The 22,964-nt window shown below is 43.7% G+C and overlaps 1 protein-coding gene across 15 annotated transcripts in view; it reads right to left on the reverse strand.

Annotated features, from left to right (window-relative positions):
- Nucleotides 1–22,964, reverse strand: part of SGIP1 (SH3 domain GRB2 like endophilin interacting protein 1) — a 237,108-nt gene that overhangs the window by 115,075 nt on the left and 99,069 nt on the right. For 10 of the 15 annotated variants that reach the window (XM_027874122.1, XM_027874132.1, XM_027874130.1 and 7 more), the window contains exons 3-5: nucleotides 15,755–15,818; nucleotides 6,423–6,447; nucleotides 2,828–2,899 (exon numbers count right to left, since the gene is read on the reverse strand). In XM_027874122.1, coding sequence (XP_027729923.1) covers nucleotides 2,828–2,899; nucleotides 6,423–6,447; nucleotides 15,755–15,818 — 161 coding nt within the window. The remainder of the gene's footprint in view (nucleotides 1–2,827; nucleotides 2,900–6,422; nucleotides 6,448–15,754; nucleotides 15,819–22,964) is intronic. The other 5 variants (XM_027874133.1, XM_027874131.1, XM_027874136.1 and 2 more) reach the window with 1 other exon arrangement.

The following is a 22,964-nucleotide window of genomic DNA, read 5'->3' on the forward strand; positions in this document are numbered from 1 at the left end:
AAACCATTCTATCCTGTTGCTTACTAGTTGCTCTGGTACAAGTTTGGTGGGGGAAGACAATAAAATGGATCAATGAAAGTGGGATTTGGGGATTAACTCTGTCTTTCTACTTTCCGGGTGTCCCTTTTCCTCCATTAATGGGCATAGGATCTAAAGCTGGCAACATGGCAACTTCACTATGCCTGGGAAAGTCTTGGAGTTTCTTCCTGGGCCTTCCAGGGCATCCCTTATATAGCCAGAAGAATCACTCGGACATGATGGGGAAGGTATCAAAATGGAAATCGTAAAACTCCCCTGTTTCCCATGAGAGCATCACACAGGCACAAAAGGAGAAGGACATTCAACAAGGGAGCTACATTCTTGGACACAGAGCAATGACAGGCCACCCTAGCCAAGCTGGGAAGCACGAGAACCAAGGTTGGAGGATCAGCCCTCGTACTTTGCACTCATTAAACAAGGGCCACTCAACCTCTTGGGGACAACAAAATGTGCAGCTGCCATAGAGCCTGACAGATGGGTGGATGGCAGAAAGGCCCTTCATGCCTGTCTAGGGGACCATAGGTTAGCCCCAAAGAGAAGCGGTCATCTCCATCCACTACCATATCCAGGAGGGTTCTTGGGCAGACATAGAACCTAATGGGCTGTGAGGTCATTGGATTAAAGGATAATATAATGAGCAGATCTGGAAGGGAACTAAAGGCCAGTTTCCATAATTCACAGATGAGGAAAGTGAAGTTGAATGAGTTGTCTAAAGTCCCACAGGAAGTAAGTAGAAGAGATGGGATTTGAACCCAGGTCCTTTCAATCTAAATCCGGTATACCATGTTTCCCGACATCACGATCTGCCAGAGTTGGTGAAACTCAGACACCTTATGTAATTAATGGGATGTTTAAGTTATTGTTTATTATCATGGAAAATAAAGTAAAATATTCCCAGTTGGAAAACTCTGGAAAATTCATATTTGGCTCCAGAGAACTTTTGACCAGACTCATGGTTCCACCCTCGAGAGACTGACTGTGCCAGGCTTGCGCTAGCCCAGTGTTTTTCTCTGTAGTGGCTGTAGAGTTCCTGAGTGTGTATAATTCTCTGAGAACCAAAGATCAGGTATGCCAGTGAGACTCAGGGCTACCAGGAAGAGTTGGTTTCCAGGATAATCCTGTCTCCTTCCCAAACCCAACTTGGCTCCCATTTTGGGGCCATGGTAAACAGTAAATTCTCTTTTCTGCTCACAAACCCGGAGTCTTATCAGCATCCATAGGTCTTGATTTGGTCAGGTCTGGGCTAAAAGAGACATTTCACAGTTTCAATGGAAACTAACAAAGAGGATGAGAAACAAAACCCAGTAAGAGTAAAGGGTTTGGGGTAAAAATAGGTCTAATTAAAAACAAACACGAAACACAAACAATAAGCCAGGAAAAATTAAGTTATGCAACATGTGTTCACTACACACACGTATGTACACACACACACACACACACACACGCATACACACAACTGGCTTTGCTGGAAGAATTGGCAATGTTTGTTTTTGTTAATTTTGGTGAATTCCTATGAAAGTCTTCGGTTTGTAGCTAAAAAAAAAAAACAGCCAGCCAGGGATGGTACTAGTGCCTGGGTAGAGCCCTATTTCAAGGTTAAAACCCAAGAAAAATGAATCTCTTGGCTCGGTTCCCTCTGCATGCTGTAGGTGAAGGAAGCCACCAAGGAAACAATTTAGTATATTGGTTTCAAAGGTGGTTCATGTGGAATTATGGGAAGGGATATTTGGAATGAAAGGAGGATAAAAGAAGAAGGATATACATTTTGTGGAGGGATGGTAGGAAACTCTTCCACTCCCATGTTCACAGGGAAAGAAGCTTTCTTCCCATGGAGTTTGAAAACAGCCAAATGGCAAAGTCTAACACAAATTTTAACTTTTTAAAAGGTTATTTACATAGTCCTTCCAAAATGCTCGGTCCCGGCAGGAGATATCTTCTGTGCTTCCTGTGGAGAGCTCAGAGCTTATTGAGTTTTATCTTGGGATCTCAAAGCACTTTCCAAGCGTTACCATTTCTCCCATTGGGTTGGGATTCTACTCAGATGAGCTGAATAGGAATCCTAGAAGAGTTTCACTAATAGAGTTGAGGATAGCTTTCTTGTCCTCAATTCTGGGGAAAGCCCACTGTTTTCCTTAGCCTAACAACCACAACAGCTAGTGTTTATATAGCGCTTTACAATTTGCAAAGTATTTTACATGTGTTATCTCACTTAATGTTCACAACTACTTTGGAAGATAGAAGTTATTATTATCTCCATTTTACAGATGAAAAAAGCGAGGCTGAGAGAGTGGAACTGACTTGCCCAGCTTGCATAGCTAGTAAGTGGCTAAGGCTGGATTTGAACTCCTGTCTCTGTGATTGCAAGTCCAGTTGTCTTTCCACCACACCACTCAGCTGCCTTAGGTTCAGGCTGCATTGATGAGGCCTTTAGAATCAAATTAATGCTGGCTTTGCTTTTGCAGGGTATTATTTCCATTACTGCTAAAGGTTTGCTTACATGCGCCAGATTCAGGTTGTTTTTATCATCCTTCATCCAAAGCACTCCATTGAGCCCAAAATGCTTATGTTTAACCCTTGGAAAATGTAATGGGCTTTTTGATAGCCTGAGGGGATGGGCGTGGTGGAGAATAAGAGTTGACCCTTCCTTGGTTTTTCAATGGCCAATTTGGACACATTGAAGACATTCCCAGGGAGTAGAATTAATATTTTCATGAGTTTCCCAGCCTAGATTTTTACTCACTGTTTCTACAACCCCTTGGAAACTTGAGGCTAAAATCTGATTCCTTACCGATACTTTTTTTCCTCCTTCACGTGCGTACTCTGCTTTGCTATCGTAGGGTGGTTCGTGTGGGCTGGGATGCTGGAATCGATTGGTTTGACGTAGAAAAAAATTGTTAAAATATCTGCTTGTTCTTTTAGACACATATTAAGAATTACATGGAGTTGGCAAACACGGTATAGAAGGAAAAACAAAAAAGAGCTAGGTCGAATGTTAGGGCCTGCCCATCTTGGCAGGGCTCCCTGCAGCCAAAAAGGGGACCTGGGGGCCGTAACAAGGCTCTATTCAGCAGACATGCAGTGGGGGAGGAAGGAAGAGGAGAAGGAGGAGGAGGAGGAGACACGTCCACTTTTCAGCGAGGACCTGATTCTTTATCTACCCAGCATTTAACTGACAAACAGACACAAAGGCACACCAGAAAAGACGATTTTATCCAACATGACATTTCTCTGGTAAGGGGAAGAGCTCCTGACTGGTAACCTCACAGTGGACCCCCACCTACCCTCTTCCCTTCACTCCTATCTCCATTCTGACTGCTGACAGACCACCAGCTGTAGGGATGGGACCCAGCAACTGAACCCTGTTTAGGATTGGCAGACAGACTCTCCCTGGAGGTGTGATCACTCTCTCACTAGTCTTGGGGGGCAGCTGGAAATAGGAACCACCAGGAAAAAGGACATTTGGTTCTATTCTAAGCAGACATGGTCTTTGAGTTGGAGGAGAAGGCTACCAAGACAGATGGTAGTGACAGCTGTAGATACACACGCCAATTGACGATAAGCCAAGCAGAGCCCTCGGTCATTCATGCAGTCTGACACCAAGGAGCCTCTCTAGGGACTATGCTTCTACGGCATTCAGGCCAGAAATGAACTTCTCTTTATGTCTTGGTCTGGTAGGGGTGGTTTTCTGAATTAGAGCACAGGGATTCACTGTGATAATCCTACCAAGAAATAAGTCTAACCCTCCACATATATACCTCTACAGACAGACCCTAGAGTTCTGACTAGAAGCATCTCTTAGAAAAAGATCTACACCCTGAATCCCTCTTCTGATGCCTGAGTGCTCTGCAGAAATGAGCCTGTGTTTCTGAAGTCTCTGAGCCAAGTGCAAGCTATGGTAGATTCTTGCAAGCTCAAAAAGCTTGCAGCACAAGGCTGGTAACTGACTGGTTGCGTTTTGTCCGTGGACCGTTCATGCCACACTTGAGAAGGTTGAGGACAAGATGTGCCACTTGGTGATACATTTTTAAGACACATCTAAGCCGTCAGCTAAGGAAGAAGCCATGGTTCCCCCGTTGATAAGATCACAGCTTCCTAAAGTCATGAAATAAAGTATTACTAACCTAAGGCAGAAGCTAGCCCAGAAACACACCAGCATCTAGTCATCTCCAAGAATCACTATGTTGAACCCCGATTCCTTGCTCCAACCTTCTAAGGCAGCCATGTAGCGGCTAAACCAGGCTTGTGAACTGATGTGGCTACCTAGACTTGAGTCTTGAAAGAAATAAATCTGAGCTTAATAGAAATCAGGAAAACCCCAATAACAACTGAATACAGAATAAACAACTTTGGTTTGGTATTGATTCAGCTTTGACAAAATACTAGCTGCAGATGCTGACTCCTGAATCCTTATGGTGATGGGAAAAGGGTGAGGGTGTGTATGTGTATGTGTGAGATGGGAGTGGGGACAAGGAGGGAAGGAACTGATGAGTGGTTTCTCCAATGATTTTCGCTGGTTAATTATTCCTAAAAGCAGAACTGAGTTTTGTCCCATTTCTAGAGACACTTTGTGAATCCAAACTTCTCCCCTGCTCAGACAAGTCAGTCGATAAATATTTATTAAGTACCCACTATGTGCTAGGCTCTGTGTTAAGTGCTGGGGATACAAGGAAAAGCAAAAGACAGTCTCTACACTCAAGGAGCTCACGGTCTATATACTCAAGAAAAAAGAAAGTTGTTCTTAATTGAAGTTGAATTGACTTCCCTCACCATTGAGAATCCAGGCTGACTTTTCTTAAACAGTAATTAAGTTACTTACATGCCCCATTAAAATATGAGCTCTGTGAGGGCCGGGGCTGTTTTCACCTTGCTTTGCATTTTCGGTGCTTAACACAGTGCCTGGCACACAGTAAGTGCTTAATAAATGCTTGTCCACTGATTTCTAACAAATCACTCTTGAGCCCTGAACCTTTGTACATGAGGAACCTGGAAGGGAATAGTGACCTAAAAGGGATCCTGTCTTACAGTCACTGTTGGCTCGTACACCACAACCTACCTCGGGGATAGAAATCTGCCCCCGTTTCAATTTAAAGTAGCAGTCCCTCAAAGAGAAGAGTATGCCCAGGAATAACCTGGTTCTGAAATATAAGGAGTATGGCACTTTAGAGCAGAGGAAAAAAGGGCCAAGCTGGGAGAAGCAAGAGAAAGCAACCAGCCCTGGAAGCAGCAAGGAAAGGAAGCAATGAAACAGAGCCTTGCAAAGGACAGAACGCAGGGGAGGCGAGAGGACCCACGAAACCCCAGACAGAGAAACAGGGAGGAGACACAGAGAGAGAGGAGGCGAGTACCTGAAGCAGAGTTAAGGAGAAGGCTCTGAGCCAGAAGCAGGGACTGAGGAGAAGTTGGGTCTTCTGGGCCTTTTTTTTCCCCTGCTGAATAGAGCCTTGATTACAGTGTTACCCAATGTCGAGTAGCTACAATTTTGTTTCTTAACAGTTCACGGCAAGACCAACACGGATGCAAAGGGCTAAGTATCTCACGTCATGTGGTGGGGGAAAATTCCTGCCACAGCTGTAATCAACCCATCGATGTGGGCACAATTTTAGAAAAAGAGCCTTTACAACTTTTTCAACATTTTTTTAAACCCTCAGGCTCATTTTAGCTCCCACTCTGAAATAACATTCTGCCTGATGTGGGTCCACTTTAGAACAGCTGTTCCTTTCAAATTGGCTTCTGATTTAGATTGGAAAGCAATCATTTTGGAACAAGGCACTTAAGTGCAATGCAGAGCAAATCCACACCTGCGTCCACAGACTCCTCTCCTGGCCTGAATTCTGGCTGCCAGGAAGGCCTGAGAGGTGTTCTTAAATCCGGGGATAGGCACGTTTTAGCCCTGAAGGCTATCTGTCCATCAAGACAGAAATGGTTTCAAAACCTTCCCCTGCTTTTGATGTTAATATAGAAAATGTATCTACATTCAGGCTCTCAGTCTTGTGGGCTCTCAGAACCACCTGTGGCCTGCAGAAAGTATTCTCACACTTTAAAGCCTTTTGAGAATTTGGTATGAAAGGAAAACCCATTGGATGGTGGCCATCCCCTATATGACCTGCCCAGACTCTGGCCCTACATGCTCATCCTTAGTTCCCTTCCTTACTACTCTCTGGGGCTTTTAGGTGAGGTTCATAAAGGTTATATGCCCTAACACTCACTTGACCAGGAACGGGTTTACTGTTTATGTATCTAATATAGTAAATAAAAACTAGAGATAAGGTCTTAAAAAATCTGTTGAAGGTATCATTGCAGAAGAAAATAAGGTTCACATTTTTTTTAAAGTTGCAGCAAACATCCAAACACAGGCCTACTGAGAAGAGTTACTGAATACTTACGATTGCATCCCTATCTGGCGAGCCTCTGTAACAAAGAGAGAGTGACAGAAATTAGAAGAAGGAATCATTTTTGCAGTTTGGAGAAAAACTGAGAGTTCTACACTGGATGAGTTTCTGCTTGTCTGTCACTCCCATCAGGCCACTAAGGTGAAAACGTCAAGAGGAGTTATAGGTGGATGGAACCTCAGACATCTTCTAGTTTACTCCATTTATTTTACAGAACAGGAAACGGGGGCCCAGAGAAGGACGCAAAGTTCAGAGGATCATGAGTTTATCACTGGAAAAAAGGGCTTTGGAGGCCACGGAATCCAACCCTGTCATTTTACAAATGAGGAAACTGAGGCAGAGAGGGGTTAACTAACTTGGTTAGGGTCACACAGCTAGTAGGTGACTGAAGTGGGATTTGAACTCAGGTTATCCAAACTCTAAGGCTGGGACTCTAGCCACTATACCAAGAGAATCAAGATTACACGTGTGTAACAAGAGGCGGAATTGCAATGTGAACCTTGGTCCTCTGACCTTGTGCTTTTTCTACTGCTTCTCTCTCTCTTCCAAAAAAAGGAATAGCTAATAGTTATATAGTACTTTTCATATATTATATCTCATTTGATCCCCACAACAACTTCATAACATAGGTGCTATTATTATCTCCATTTTATAGATATGGAAACTGAGACTGAGAGAAACTAAGCAATTTTCCTGGGGTCACGCAGTAAGTGTGTGGAACATTATTCAGCTGCTGGCTTTCCTGACTTCTTGTCTATCACTCCCCATCCACTGCACCATCTAGTCACCCTTCTCTATCATGATGGCAGTCATCTTCCCATCCAATTCCTCTCTGTACTGCCCCATTACCTTACCCGCCCCACAACACTGCTTACCACAACCTGCGTTAAACCCTAACGTGGCTGCAAGGCATTTTGTGGTTAGCTCCACCCTCAACTTTGGATTCCAACTTTCCTTTATCTCTTAGCAGTAGCCACAATTCTTCAGTGACATTCTTTTTTCATGGCTCCTTATTCCTCCATCGCAACCTTCTCTTTGCTGAATGTCTTGGTTGAAAGCAGCAGGAAATTCAGGATAACTCTAAATTCAAAACAATTTGCTCCAGGCAGGTGCTATTTAAAGCCTTCCTAAATCTAAGCAATGCAAACAGATATTCTCCATCTCACCTCTTTCCCTGTAAATGAATAATGCTATAATTATCCTTTCCCAAGTGGTAAACTCAATATGGTGACCTTACTCTGGGACTGTCCTCATTTCAAGCAAAGAAAGCATACTTTTAATGAGCTTCTACAAAGAAACACTCTCTCTTAGACAGGGTAGTCTGACTTGAATAAAAATTATAATGACCTTAAGCAGAACAAAGAGGAAAAAGCAGTTAGAAGCCTAGTTAACAGTTCACTTTCTTCTACTGACTAGCCAAGTAGCTTTGGAAAATCAATGTATCAATAGACATTTACAAATCAGCCACTGGGCACCTGGTACTATGCAGAGCCAGGTTAGAAAGTGAAACCACCCACTCAGTCAAGGACATTACATTCATTACAGATGACAACATGAACTTCCCTATTTCTGTCCAGGTCACCACCATCTTTCAGTCACTCAGATTCACAGCATTGGGGGCAGTTACATGGTACTGAGGGTAGAGCTCTGGTCCTAGAGTCAGGAAGACCTGAGTTCAAATCCAGACTTAGATACTTACTAGCTATGTTACCCTGGGTAAGTCAGTAAACCTCTGTGTGCCTCAATTTTCTCATCTACAAAATGGGGATAAAAATAGTATTTCCCTCCCAGGGTTGTTGTGAGGATTAAATGAGATCATAATTGCATAGTGCCTGGCACATAGTAGGTGCTATATAAATGTTAGATGTTATTATTATTATCTTCAATTCCTTACTCTCATTTACTTTACTTATCCAATCAGTTGCCAAATTTTGGTTTGGATTCTATAATATCTCTCACAAATGCCCCATTGTCTCCACCCACATGGCCCAGACTATTGACTGTAATAGCTTCTTGGTGTTCCTGACTTAAGACTCTATCCGCTGTACTCCATTCTTCACACGGCTACCAAAGTGATTTTCCTCAAAAACAGGTGTGACCATGTCATTATCCTTCTAAAATTCCAGTAGTCCCTTTTTATCTCCACTATAAACTAGAAACTTCCCAAGCTGGTCCCAACCTACCTTCCCAGACATCTTACACAGCATTCCTCTCCATGTTCTCTATAGTCCCGTCATCCTGACCCACCTTCCTGTGAAGATTTATCTCCCACCTTTGAGCCTTTGTACTGACTGTTACTAGGCCTGAAATGTTTTCACTCCTCACCTTCACCTCCTGGTTTCCTGCAAGACCCAGCTCAAGTGTCTTTTTCTACATGAGGCCTAACCTGAACCCCCAGGTTGCTGGTGTCTTTCTTTCCAAGGTTATATTGTATAAGCTTTACGTGGATTCTGTGTATACTTATATTTATGTGTCTTTATATGCATTTATACACATTTTGTCTCCCTTGGAAAGTAAGACCTTTGAAGGCAGTGACCATCGCTGTTTTTGTCTTTATATCTCTAGCACCTAGCATTGTGCTTGGCACACAGGTGCTCAACAAATGCTCACTTGATAGGCTGATGAGAAATTTCTATGTAAAATAAATGTAAGGTAACTTTGAAAGAAGAGACACTAACCACTCAGAGGATAAAGAAGGGTTTCATGACGGCACTTGAGCTGGGCTTTGAAGAAAATTAAAGAAGCAGAAGTGAAGCAGGGCTAAGTGCATTCTAGGCACAGAAGACATGCAAAGATGTGGAGATGGGAGACGGAGGGTTGGGGATGAGGAATACCAAGGAGGGTAGTTTGGCTGGACATAGAGAGAGTGAAGATAAATAATGCATACTCATGCTAGATAGGTTGGTTGGAGCCAAGTTGGGACTGAACCAGTGATTTCACTAGGATAGGGAACTCCCAGGGGAGGAAACTCCCTCTACCAATGTAGATTGGCATTTCCTCTGCAAATTTGTTTCCTAGAGCACTAAGAGGGTAAATGACTTGCCCATGGTCCCACAGCCACTGTGTCAGAAGAAGGGCTTGGAAACAGCCCTTCCTGTGGCTGAGGCTGACTCTCTATCCCCATCTTTAGAATCACAGATTTCAAGCTCAAAGAGATCCCAGATGATATCTAGAACAACCTCTTCATTGAACAGATAATGAAGCAGAGATGCAGAGGTCCTGGCCACACAGGCAGTCAACATCAGAGGCAGGATTTGAATTGAGATCCTCTGTCTCCAGAGCATCAGCCTCCTAACTGGATGACCAGCTTCCAGTCATCTGCACAGCCACCCAAATAACCTGCAAAAAGCACAGACCTGACCGTGTTGACATCCTGCTTAAGAAGCGTCAGTGGCTCCCTACTGCCTCTGAGATGAAATATAAAATCTTCAGCTCTTCTATCTCCTCATTATTGATGCTGTGTTCTTAATTAGAAGGTGAGCTCCTTGAGGATGGAGTCCATTTTTGACTTCCTTTGTATCCCCAGAGATTAGCCCCATACCTGGCACACAGTAAGTGTTTAATAAATGCTTATTGATTGACTGATCAACACTAACTCTTGGGAGGGGCAGGATGAACATCCTCCTCCAACACTTTATTTCAGACCTATTCTGCCTATGTTGTTATTGAGTCATTTCAGTCATGCCTGACTCTCCTGTGAGCCCATTTGGGTTTTTCTTGGCAACGATACTGGAGTGGTTTGCCATTTTCTTCTCCAGCTCATTTTACAGATGAGGAAACTGAAGCAGACAGTGTTAAACAACTTGCCCAGGGCCACACAGCTAGTAAGTGTCTGAGGCTGGATTTGAACTCAGGTCTTCCTGACTCCAGGCCAGGCATCTATCAACTGCTCCACCTAGCTGCCCAATCTGGCTATGTTCATATGCTACGTGCAGCTTGATTCCCTCGATAGAGGACAAACTCCCTGAGGGCAGGAACTTTTTTCTTTTACTTTCTTTGTAACCCCAGCATCTAACACAGTGCCTTGCACATAGTAGGTGCTTAAATAATTGATCCTTGATTGATTTCAGGGTCTTATAAAAACCACTAAGAGGGAGCACATTTGTGGCTGGCTCTCACATGTGTTGTTATCAATAGGATACTGCTGTTCAGTTCCCTGAAGAGAAAAGCATTCATAAATGACAGCGTGGTGGACCTTCATTTAGCACCTTCCTTCGTTGTTAAGGAGTCTACAATCCTGAAACTGAACCTGATCTTGAGTGGGGTCAGAAGAACAAATTGATCGTAAAATCATTGAATGTCAGGGAAGGGATCTTAGATGTCTTCTAGTGCCACTCTTCCTTTTGCAGGACTGGCCTAAAGTCACTCACAGCAAGCTAGAGGTAAGGCTGGGACTCAAGCTCCAATCCTTTCAATCCATCATTCTTTCTACCACCCTGCCTAAGCTCTCAGGGCAGGGGGAGGGGGGTGGGGGGTGGGGGAGGAAGCCCTATATCTACTTCTCAACTCACTCTCATAGCCATTGATTTTTTAAAAGTCTCCTTCTTACAGTAGATTCTTAGTGCTTGCTCATCTCCCACCTCCAGGCCTTTGCCTAGGCTGCCAATCATGCCCAGATGCACTTTCTCCCTTAGGTCCCCTAGTTTCCTTCAATATTTAAATCAACTCCCATCTCCTACACAAAGATACCTTTCTTGTTCCCATCCTATCCCAAATCATTTTATATTATCTTCCATAGGCTTTTCTGTGCACATTGTTTTGTCCATATTGAATATAAACTCCTTGAGGGCAGGGACTATTTATCATTCTGTCTTTGTATCTTTAGAATATGGCACATAATAATCAAGCAACATATGCTTATAAATCTGCCAGACACTGTGTTAGGTACTGAGTATACGAGAAAAACAAGAAAGTTCATGTCCTCAAGATGCTTACGTTCTATTGGGAGAGACAACATGTAATATCAAAATGTATACATAATGAAAGGACTGGTCAGTATTCTTTGACCATTGGCCCCAGTTGGCCAACTGGGGCAGAAACAAGCTCATTTAAGCCTCTGCATGGGTCGATACCAGGCAGAACACGTGATACATGTTCTAAAGCCCAGGCCTTCCTTGGTGGTCTCCCATTACATATTCATAATAAATGCAAAATAATTTTGATGGGAACGGACTGTCAGCTGAGGGCATGAAGGAAGGCTTCACATCGCAGGTAACCTTAGAGCTAAGCTTCAAAGGCAACTAGGGGATTCTAAGAGGCAGAGGAGAAGATGGAGTGCATTCCAGGCAGAAAGGAGAGCCCCTACAAAGGCATGGAGAGCAAAGATGGGAAATTATGAGTCAGTATAGTAAGAAATCTAGGTTGGTTGGATAGTAGAGTGTATGAAGTATATGGAGTAGAATAATGTATTTTAGAGGTCATAGCCTGGTTGGGAAAGGCTTTAAACATAGGAGCTTAACAAATGCTTATTGGACTGAATGTGGTTGGGTCTCTTTCATAACTAAATCTCTGCCATGATACTTATTCACCTCCATGTTTTAAAATGTACAACTTCCTCTGCTTTCAAGAATTTGCCATTTCTACTCAGCCTTCATATGTCCAACCTGGCTCTCTGCCCATCTTCCCTTTATTTCTCATCCTTCACACTCCCTCCCTCAGCTGTTAGAAGGACGACCAGACCAGGGGGCCCAGGTGCCACCAAGCTGCTTCTCCTTGGTTAGCTTCGATGTGCTGGTCCTCCAGAGTGTTGCTTAGCAACCCATTCACCAGTTGCCATAGCCCTGAAGATAGCCTGAATCAGCAGTGACAATGACCCAAGCTGCAGACTCCATCTCCACAAAGCACAATGGTTAGTTGATGGATGTAACTGGGCTTTGGGAAGCTGGAGGTTCTTGGGCTTCGTTATAAGGAGAACAATGGGATATCTGAGCAGGAGGCAGGAGCTCGTGACAGATGAGGGTGGTGTGGGGTTGTTGCCTCGTCTTTTAGACTCTCTCCCTAGAGATGGACCATGTTAGGGTTTCCATGTGTTCACATAAAGGGATATGGAAGAAACCCGTGGGTCTCATGTAAGTCATTTAACTTGGCTGGGACACTTTCCTTATCTATAAAATGAGGTAATGGGACTAGATGGTACCCTCTAAGGTCTCTCTCAGTTCTAGTTCTATGATGCTAAGATCCTTTGGCCTTCTGAGGGAAATGAGAAATTAAGCAATGAAGATCCCATTGTCATGACCCAAGGGTCCAATGAACATTTAGAATCAAAGAATCCCAGATTTGAATGAGATCGCTGATAGTATATATCACAAAAGGTTTCAGAATTGGAATCTAGTCCAACCTATGCCCAGAAATGAATTTTTAATGTGAGACACCATCATGTGATTCAAGACCTCTTCCTTGACAAGGCAGCCTCATTCCCTTTGGGACAGCTCTCATGGCTAGGAAGTTTTTGCTGACATCAATCCTGAATGTGTCTCTCTGAAGTACCCACCCATAGTTCCTCATTCTGTTCCCTTAAATTAGGAAGTATAAGTCAATTTTTTTCTGCCTCGTGAAAAGCATTCAAATACTTTCAAATTCAAATACTTGAAGACAGTTGTTATCTCTCTCCCAAGTCTTCTTCTTACCAAACTATAGTTTGCCTCCCTCTTAGTGGTTTCTCACCAAACTTAGTTCCTTCAGTTGGCCCCCTCACGTCACACACTCAAGGCCCTCTTCTGGCCTCTCTCCATTAATCTCTTCCTTTTTCAGATGAGGATGGTCATCTAGCCTCAGTTTAGGAGGAATCACTATCATCCATTTTAAAACAGATCCAATTGGCCCCAAAGCAAAAAGAACAATCTACATTTGTTGTAATTTGAGCTACCATGGTTGGGGGTGGGGGAGGGAGAGAGTGGGGGAGGGAGAGAGCAATGCCAAACCCGCAGCTTGGACCTCTCTGCACTCACTCCGTCTTGTCCAACTGTCCAGATCCCTGATGATCACACACTGGAGAGTGATCAAAAGAGCCACGGGACTCAGAACTAGAATGGATCTCAAGGGTCCTCTAGAGTCCAACCCCCTCATTTTACAGGTGGGGAAACTGAGGCCCAGGGAAAGGAAGTGATTTGCCCAAGGTCACCCAGGTGACCTAGAAGAGCTGGGATTTGAACCTGCTGCTTCCTCCAGGCGACCTAGGTTGGGGTTCTACCTCCAGTTCCATGTGACCGGAAGCAAGTCTCTAGCCTTCATTTTCATCTGTAAAATGGAGTTAATAATGCTTGTACTGTCTATCTTACAGAGTTAATGAGGAAAGTGACCTATAAACCCTATGGCTTTATAGAAATGGGAGAGATAGTGAAGATGATGATGGTTAAATATAGGACATATCTGAGGACTGGCAAATAGATCAGTCTAGCTGAGTTATGTTATATCTAGTCATATATATATAATCATATAATTCTACTAATCATGTAACTTGTATATAAGGATGGAAAAGAAGATTAGAGGCAGATTCTAGACAACCCTGAATGCTAGACTAGAGAGTTTGGATTTCCTTCGGGCAATGGGGAGCCAATGAAGGTAATTTAGGGGAGGCTGGTAGTACAGCAGACAGAGCACTGGAACTGAAGTCAAGAAGACCTGAGTTCAAATTTGGTCTTCAGCTGTGTGACTCTGGGCAAGTCACTTGATCTCTGTTTGCCTCAGTTTCCTTAACTGTAAAATGAGGATAAAAACAACATTTATCTCCCAGGCTTGTGAGAATCAAATGAGACAGCATATGTAAAATGCTTTGAAAACCTTAATATGCTATATAAATGCTAGCTATTATTAGTATTGTTGTTAGTGTTATTATTTTGAATACCCTTACTAATTCAATTTTATTTCCACCCATGACAAAAAAAGCTCTAACTTTTTTTTCTGGTCCTGCTCTCAGAACCACTAACTAGATACCATGCTAAGATGGCTCCAGACTAGAATGGCAAACATGGGGGTTGAGAGTGCTCTGTCTCAGGTACCCCTTCGTCATGGTTGATTGGCTCTGACTCCAAGATTCTAGGATGAGTTGGATTAGGAAGTGGCAGAAAAGTGGGGAAGGTAGTGGGGGATGGCAGAGCCTGAGAAAGGGGTGCCAAGACTCCAGGATTCTGGGGATGGTAGACTAGAAAGAGGAGAGAGCAGAGGCAGTAATGAAGCAAGAAGCAGGGTGGCAGAGGGGCTTGAAAATGCAGTGACATCAGACTGGAGGTCAACAGCAGAGAGGACGCTTGCCTCAGATGCTGGCACCCTGGGACAAAGCTTCACTAACCCAGCTTTAGTTCTGGCTCTGTTCTAAGGAACCATGTAATTAGAGTAAGTCATTAAATCATAGACTCATTGAGAGTTCCTTTCAGAATGTGATCCCTGAAGGTTTTCATGACTGGCTCCCAGGCAAGTTTCTCAAAGCACTTACACATTAGTTTCCTACATTAATGGACACATACCTATTTAGTAGAACCTAGATGCCTCATTTATACTTCCTATCTTCTTCCTAATTCTGATTTATTGTTATTGTTATCATTATTAGTTGTTTCTCTTAACAATGGCAAGTGTGGGAGACAGTCAGGAATAATCAGGGCTGGAGCGGATGACCAGAGTCCATTCCCCTGGCTTCCCTAACTAGACACAAGATTGCCAGTCCCATTGTGGAAGCCTTCCAGGGAATTAGATTCCACAGTTTACTGATCATTTACAATATGAGCTACCAGAAGGCTGAAAAGAATATATGAAGTAATAATCCTGCCTGCCTGTCTTCCCTCCTAGGGACATTGACATGATTCATTAACACATTTTGAGGAAGAAAGATATAGTAAGAGTCTTGTGGGAATTTTTCTTCCCTTTGGTTTGTACCTTTGACTTCTCCTTCTTAGGGAACTCCCAGGGAGGAATCTCCCTCCACCAGTGTACATCATTTTCTGCTCTGCTACGTATGCTGTTAGAGAGATAACTCATGCCAACAGAGGAAGCCCCTTGCCTGGGGTTACAGAGAGAGGATAGATCAAAGGCAGGACTTGAATCCAGAACCACTTCCTGAATCTGAGGCCAGATCTCCTTCCCTGACTCCATGCTGCCTTTCCTGAGCACCATGGAGTCATGAATAATCCAACCATTTGTCAATTTGATACAAGAACACTTGTTAGCAACTATGATAGACCCATCCAAACAGAGGCTACTCTTAATAAGATGGTAGTCCTAGAAAACCTGGCTGGGTTCCATCTTTTCAAAGAGGTCATGATATCCAACTGTCTGTTGAGATGGGAATCTATGGGGAGGTCAATGTTTCCAGTGCCCCCATTTGAGGTACATACGTGGAATCAGTGTCCTTTTCTTTCTTCCGTATTCCAAAGGCCTTCCTTGTACGTTTTTTCAATCCTGTGTAAAAATAAGAGAAAAGACCGATCAATGATCCACTTATCACATCCCTTTTTCCAGGTGTGATACATTCCCTAGACCTATACACTTGAGTAATAGACATGTCTTTATTAAGATAGTTCAATCAACCAATGAACAAACATGTATTAAGTAGCTATTAGATGCTAGGTACCACGCTAGGCCCTGGGCTTACACAGATGAAAATTAAACAGCCTTTGCCTATAAGAAATTTATGTTCTACTGGGTATAAGATATGTAGTTGTATGTATATGTGTGTTTATAGAAATATATGCATGTGTACACACACACACACACATACACATATGTATATAATATACACATACATCTTTTCACCAATAGAATGTAAATCCCTTATAGGCAAAGGCTATTTCATTTTCATCTGTGTATGCCCAGTGCCTAACATGGTACCTGGCACATAGTAGGTACTTAACAGATATTTGATGTAGATGTTTTTCAAGGAAAGAATCATGCAAGTCATTTAAAGAATTGTTAGTGGGAAAAGTAAGACCCTGGCTTACCCCTTGGGTCTGCTTGGGTTTTTGGGGTGATTTGAAGAAACGTATTTCCTCAATATTGGGGTATTACTAATAGTAGGGGAGCTAAAGAGAGCTTTGGTTTCACATAGAAGGTGGTGCCTGAACGGTGTCTTGGAGCAAGCTAGGGATTCCAAGGGAGACAGAGAGAGCAGGAGGGGGAAGGATGCTTCAGACCTGAGGGTCAGCCGACCAATGCAAAGACAGAGCCTCGTCCAAAGGAACAATAAGAAAGCACATTAACTGTACTACAGAGTAAGGAAAGGGCGCAGTAAGTCATGAGGTTGGACACGTAGACTGAGAAGGGCTCTACCCGCCACAGGAAGAGCCGGAGCCACGGTGGGGGAGGGAGGCCCTGCAGGGGATGACATCATAACCACCTTTGGTTTTACTTGCTTTGGTCATGATCCCCTTTGTTCTCCATATTGTATTAACTGGCGAATGTTCAGGTAGAGAGAAGATGGTAAAAACTCTTAAAAGAAAGGGGCTGGGAGAGTGGTGGAGGGGACACATGAACCAAGAAGTATTTTGGAAAGAGTAACCACAGCTTGCGGATCCCATACTGAGCCCCACCTCATTAGTAATGGAAGGAAATGTCACCATTTGTTCAACATTCTTTGAGATTGCTATCACAAACAACTTTGGGTAGGGAAATATTCAAACTAGCTTAATTTTCAAAAACAGTTTCTGTTCAAACAAATAGCCACTCCTTGGTGTATTGGACTGGTATGCTTCTGATCTGATCTTTATGAAAAAAAATACCTAGGCACACATACACACACAGAGAAAAACCGCTTGGTGTGTTGGCAATGATGTGGAATTTAGAGTTTTAGGTCTTGGATTCAAGTCCAGCTTTGGCATTTATTAGCAATGTGATCTTAGGCAAGCGACTATCCCTCTTCTGGGCCCCAGTTTTCTCATCTACAAAATGAGAAGTTTGGAGGAAATGAGCACTGAGGTCCTTTCCAGCTCCAAATCTAGTACCTTGTATTGCCTCTAGTTTTCCTCACATAAAACTATTCGTCATTAACATCTTCTTTCAATACCTCACCAGGACCTGAGGGCGACCCTGGATTCCCAAAGACTATTCCAGGGGAACCCAAGCCCTGGCACAGCTTCAAATACCCACCTGGGGATGGATTTAGGTGGCCGATCTCCAAGCCTAGCGAGTTCAACAGTGAATGAATGAATGGATGGATGGATGGATGGAAAACAACTTATGAAATGCTTTCTATGGTCCAAGCACTGTGCTTGGCTAGAGACACAAATAGAAACGTGAGGTAGTTTCAGCTTTCAAGATGCTCACATTCTAATTTGGGACAACAAATAGGCGAAATCAATATCAGGGCAGAGGGCAAGGCTAGAGAGTCCTCAGGGTGCAATCGTAAGGCACATGTGAGGCCTGGTGGTCATCCATTTTACCGCAAGGATTACAGCTGGCTCCTCCCCGCTCGTCAAAGCTCTGTAAGCAGCCACGTCCATTCTGCAAAGGGAATGGGCCAGGGGCTGGTAGGAGGAGGGAGGGTCATGGATTCATAACCTCTGGGAAGGCAGGTCTCCGGGTAAGAGCAGAGGGGTAGAAGGGACACTCTGGGCTTCCTTCCCATGGAGGGAGAATTGGAGGCTAGCCTTCAGCCAGGAGAAAAAGCAGAAGGTGATGTGAGCCAGGAACATCAAGGAGCAGGGGATCTCTGGGCAGAGAGCAGGCTGGGATGGGTATAAAGATTCCTCTAGTCTGCTCCACTGGGCTTTCCAGCTCCCCAAGGGCACTGTGAGGACTGATTCAAAGTTTAAAGAAGAAGCAGTCCCTGGTTTCATGAAGCTTACAATAGAATAGGATGATAAGACATGTACAGACAGATGTATCTGATAAGTCCGACGTCATAGCCCCAGAAAGCCTCACTAAGCTTGGATGGTAATTGGAAAGGACCTTTGAAATCATCCAGCTCGACCTCTTCATTTTACAGATGGGGAACCCGAAAACCAGGGGGAGGGATGGACATTTAAGTGGCAAGCCCAGAATCGAGGTCTTTTGACCTGGAATCCAGTGGTCTTTCTGTGACATGGCCAAACAGCCATTGTCCCACCATTACCTTCTAACCTTGACTAGCTGTGTGGCTATGGGCACATCACAACTTCTCTGGGCTCCTTTGGGCTCTTCTAACCTACAAAAGGTGGCTTTGAATTGATAGGGTGGCTTTGAAATCAAGGGTATCTTTCCTTTGGGTCTTAGTCATTGCCCACCCAGCTGCCAGGGTCCTGCCTCTAAGCTTCCAGAGAGAACAACAGTCCTTTATCCCTCTTCCTAATTGTAGCCCTGCTCCAGGGGGCATGGAGGGCTTCAGGTCAATGACAGTTTCACAGCTGGAGACTGACTTGTAGCTCAGTGATGGAACAGAGAACAAAACCAAGACTTGCTTGGTGGGCTGTTCTGGATGATGGCTAGGTAGGTTTCTTTATTTTTTTTAAAGACTGTACCTATGGAGTTAAAAAGACCTGGCCTCAATGCAATGGTGACTGGCACCTTTTAGTCTCAGAGAGATTCCTGGAGGGCTGAGGGGTTAAGTAACCAGCCCAGGGTCACATGGTCAGTCCGTATCACAGGCAAGACTCTCAGGCCCACCCTCCAAACATTACAATAGGTCACCTCTCATCAAAGTCCTAGCTGATTTAATTTGGAGGCTCTTTCCAACATCCCCCCAGAATGAGTGACATCTCTATCCTCTCTGATGGGAGTTGGTATAGAAATTCAATTACTTTCCAAGTTGTCTCTGCGTCTCTGTGTGGGGAGATGGCCAAGTGTCCTGTTAAGGGATGCTTCTTACTTCCCTTGGATGATAAGCAAAACCAACTCCTTTCCTCCTCTTCCAGGCAGGGCTTTCTATGAACTTTCCTTTCGTTTCACTGTCATATTTTTAAACCTTCCAATTTTGTTTCTATTAAGAATCCCATAGAATCACAGACAATGAAGGGACCTCAATGGCCAATCCATATGCTAAAGAAATCCCTACTGTAACAAATATCTGCTGAGTGATTGTCCAGCCTCTGCTTGCAGATCTCCCTGGAGGGAGTCAGCCCATTCGGCAGTGGTTAGGAAGCGTTCCTGGTATCAAGTAGCAATCTAGCTATCTGTGACTTCCTCCCACTGTTCCTGGTTCTAGGGACCCTGGAGAACAAGCCTCCTATTTCTTCCATGTTCTAGCCCTCCAAACACTCAAAGCTATCTATAATGACAAGAGATGAGGTTCAGTTGTCTCCTGTAGTGTGTCAGTTCATAGGATGGCACATAGAGACCAGCAGTGAGATTCACAGAGATTGGCATTTAATTTGTATTGATTGCCAATCTAAAGACTTGTTTACACCTTTTCACCAACACCTGTTTCTTCTTTGTATTTCTACCCCTAGCATTTCACACAGTGTCGGATACATAGAAAATCTTTAAAATGTTTGTTCATTGATTAAAACAGAAATGGGAAAAAGCCACATAGAACAGGGAACCATCTGTGTTTTGAGCCTTATTTCGTAAGATGCTATGGTTAAAAAAAATCAAATCACCTGGAAGGCACCACACTCTTCTGGTGACAAAGCTAGGCTGGTCCCAAGACAGCACATACAGATGCACACACTTGCATGAACACAATGCATGCACACACATGCATGCACATGCACATACGCACACACATGTACCTAAAGTCGGTAAGATGAGGACACTAGAGCAATGATCTCTCAGGTTCTTTCCTGCTCTGAGATTTTATGAGAGTGTTATTCTCATTGCTTCTCCCTCATCATGCCTGCATAAGGATGGGCCAACTTTCAGCTCATCACAGTTACTAACCCTCACTGCCTGGTTTCCATTGTACTGCTGAAGAGCCAAGCCTCCACTGATGCCAATAACGGGGTAGCATGATAAGCCCTCTATACTCTAATGAATCATCAGAAGACCATGGCCAACAGAATACATCTGAGGCTTTTTGAGCCCCCTTAGAAAAATCTCTATTAATGGTAAACATTGGTCCAACCATCCTTAACAGTTAAATGAAATGGGTAAAAATGCCCATTGCTCAGATTATGACAAGTAGTTGGGTGCCTGGCTGGGGAAGTAGTCCATCAGTACATCTGACTTGGACAGGTATTGCAGATGGATAATGAACTGGATCCAGAGTGAGGCATATGGAGATTAGGATGGATGACACGTGAGAAACCGTGTGGTTGCCAGCAACAGTAGAGGCTCTCCATTGAACACGGATCTTGTCTTGGCGATGCAGTATGTTTACAAGTCCTGGGATACGATGATCTCAGCAGAACGAGAAGGATGGAAGACCTGAGTGGGCAAGGAAAGGATGGCAGCTGTGGCCATTAACTAGTGAAGTGGCACAGCAGATAGAATGCTGCACCTGGAGTAGGCAGAACTGAGTTCAAATCTGGCCTCAGACCCTGGGCAAGCCACCTCACCTCTGTCTGCCTTAGTTTCTTCATTGGAAAATGAGGATGATAATAGTACCAAGCTGATAAAATATTAAAGTGCTCTATAAGTGTTAGCTATTATTATTATTAGCAAAAATTGTTTATTTGCAATGAGTAGCATAAGTGATGTTAATGAGAACATGTATGACCAGATACGGAAGTGAAGTTGTCATCTAGTGAGAATGAGAGACAGCTAAAATGGTCTATTGCCACTGAAAAGACTAGCAAACCAGCCTAGCTGGAGCAGTAAGGCATCCTGAAGGAGAGACAGGAGATGACAGCTAGGTGGCGCCATAGTGCACAGAGTACTGGGTCTAGAGTCAGAACGACTCATCTTTATGAGTTCAAATCCAGCCTCAGACACTTACTAGCTGGGTGACCTTGGCCAGGTCACTTAACTCTGTTTGCTTCAGTTTCCTCATCTGTAAAATGAGCTGGAGAAGGAAATGGCAAGCCACTTCAGTATCTTTGCCAAGAAAATCCCAAATGGGGTCATGAAGAGTTACACTCGACTGAAAAACGACTGACCAAAACAACAACAGTTCATGGTCTCAGGAGAATATAACTGCTGTGGGGGCAGCTAGGTGGCACAGTGGATAGAGCACTGGCCCTGAAGTCAGGAGGTCCTGAGTTCAAATCCAGCCTCAGACCAAACACTTGACATTTACTAGCTGTGTGACCCTGGGCAAGTCACTTAACCCCAATTGCCTAAATATATATATATACGTATATCTATACGTATATATACACACACATATATACGTGTATATATATATACATATATATATATGTGCTGTGAAGGCAAGGACTGCCTTCATTTTTGTCTTTGTATCTCAGAGACAAGCACAGCACCTGAAAGCCTGGGGGGTGGGAGGGGCACTTTATACTTCAAAAATAAATATCTACTGAACTGAACAGCCTCAAATAAGCTCAAAGCCTCCAGTCAGTTGGGTGGATGCTTTTTTTTTTTTGCCAGGCAATGGGGTTAAGTGACTTGCCCAGGGTCACACAGCTAGTAAGTGTTATGTGTCTGAAGCCAGATTTGAACTCAGGTCTTCCTGACTCCAGGGCTGGTGCTCTATCCACTGCACCACCTAGCTGCCCTGGGTGAATAATTTGGTAATGAATTTATGAGAAAACACAGACAAGACATGATTAGAGAATAAGGCATTAAGAAGAGATAGCATTGGAAAGAATATCCATGCCATAGAATTTCCACATCCTACAAAAAATCAGTCTTATCACTCTGTACATTCTCTTTTCATAGAATGATAAAACCATAGATTTACAGCTTCAAGGGTTCCCAGAGACCAAGACCAACCCTTTCATATTACAGATGAGATAACTGAGGGTCACAGAGGTTAAATGACTTACCCAGGGTCACACAGCTAACACACATCTCAGTCGGGAAATGGCTCATGAGTCACAGCCGGAGAGTTCCTTAGAGTCATATGGGTCAACCCCCAATTTTACAGATGAGGAAACTCAGACCCAGAGATGTAAAATGACTTGCCTGAGATCACACAGACAGTAAAAACAGAGTAGGATTCAAACCAAAGTCCTCTGGAGGTGAATTCAAATCCAGAACTCTTTTCACTAGAGCATGAGAATTCCAGGAAGGTCCCCAGCATGTTGGGTGAATCCCTAATGGATGATTTATGAGAGGATATAGATAAGAGTCACCTAAGGATGGGCAGGCATGGGTTGGTTGTGATCTGCATCACTGCATGGACTGACCCCATTGATGAGATTACAGAGCCAGTAAAATGTCAAAGAATGCTACAGAGATGTAGCTCACCCAGATTCTAGATGGGCCATTGTGTGTCACTATTTGGCCATGAAAGGTTAATGTGATTACAACAAAGTGAAATTCTCAGCCTTTAAAATGGTCCCAGAAGCATGCCCTCAATTACAAAGATAGTCATGATGGGAGATGGCTACAAAAATCATATCAAGTGACTCCTGCCCCTGGGAGCGCTCAGAGACTTCTGGTGACCAGCGGATACAATCTGGGGTCTGGTTTACTGAGTGCGATTGGTGCTTTTACTGGAACTTGAGTTTGGGTGAACTTGGATCAGCCAGAGAAACCCTACCACTCATGAGTCAAGTTGAAACCAACTATGGAACT

This window comes from Vombatus ursinus, unplaced genomic scaffold, assembly GCF_900497805.2.
Source record: "Vombatus ursinus unplaced genomic scaffold, bare-nosed wombat genome assembly UNPS02014804.1, whole genome shotgun sequence".
NCBI lineage: Eukaryota > Metazoa > Chordata > Mammalia > Diprotodontia > Vombatidae > Vombatus > Vombatus ursinus.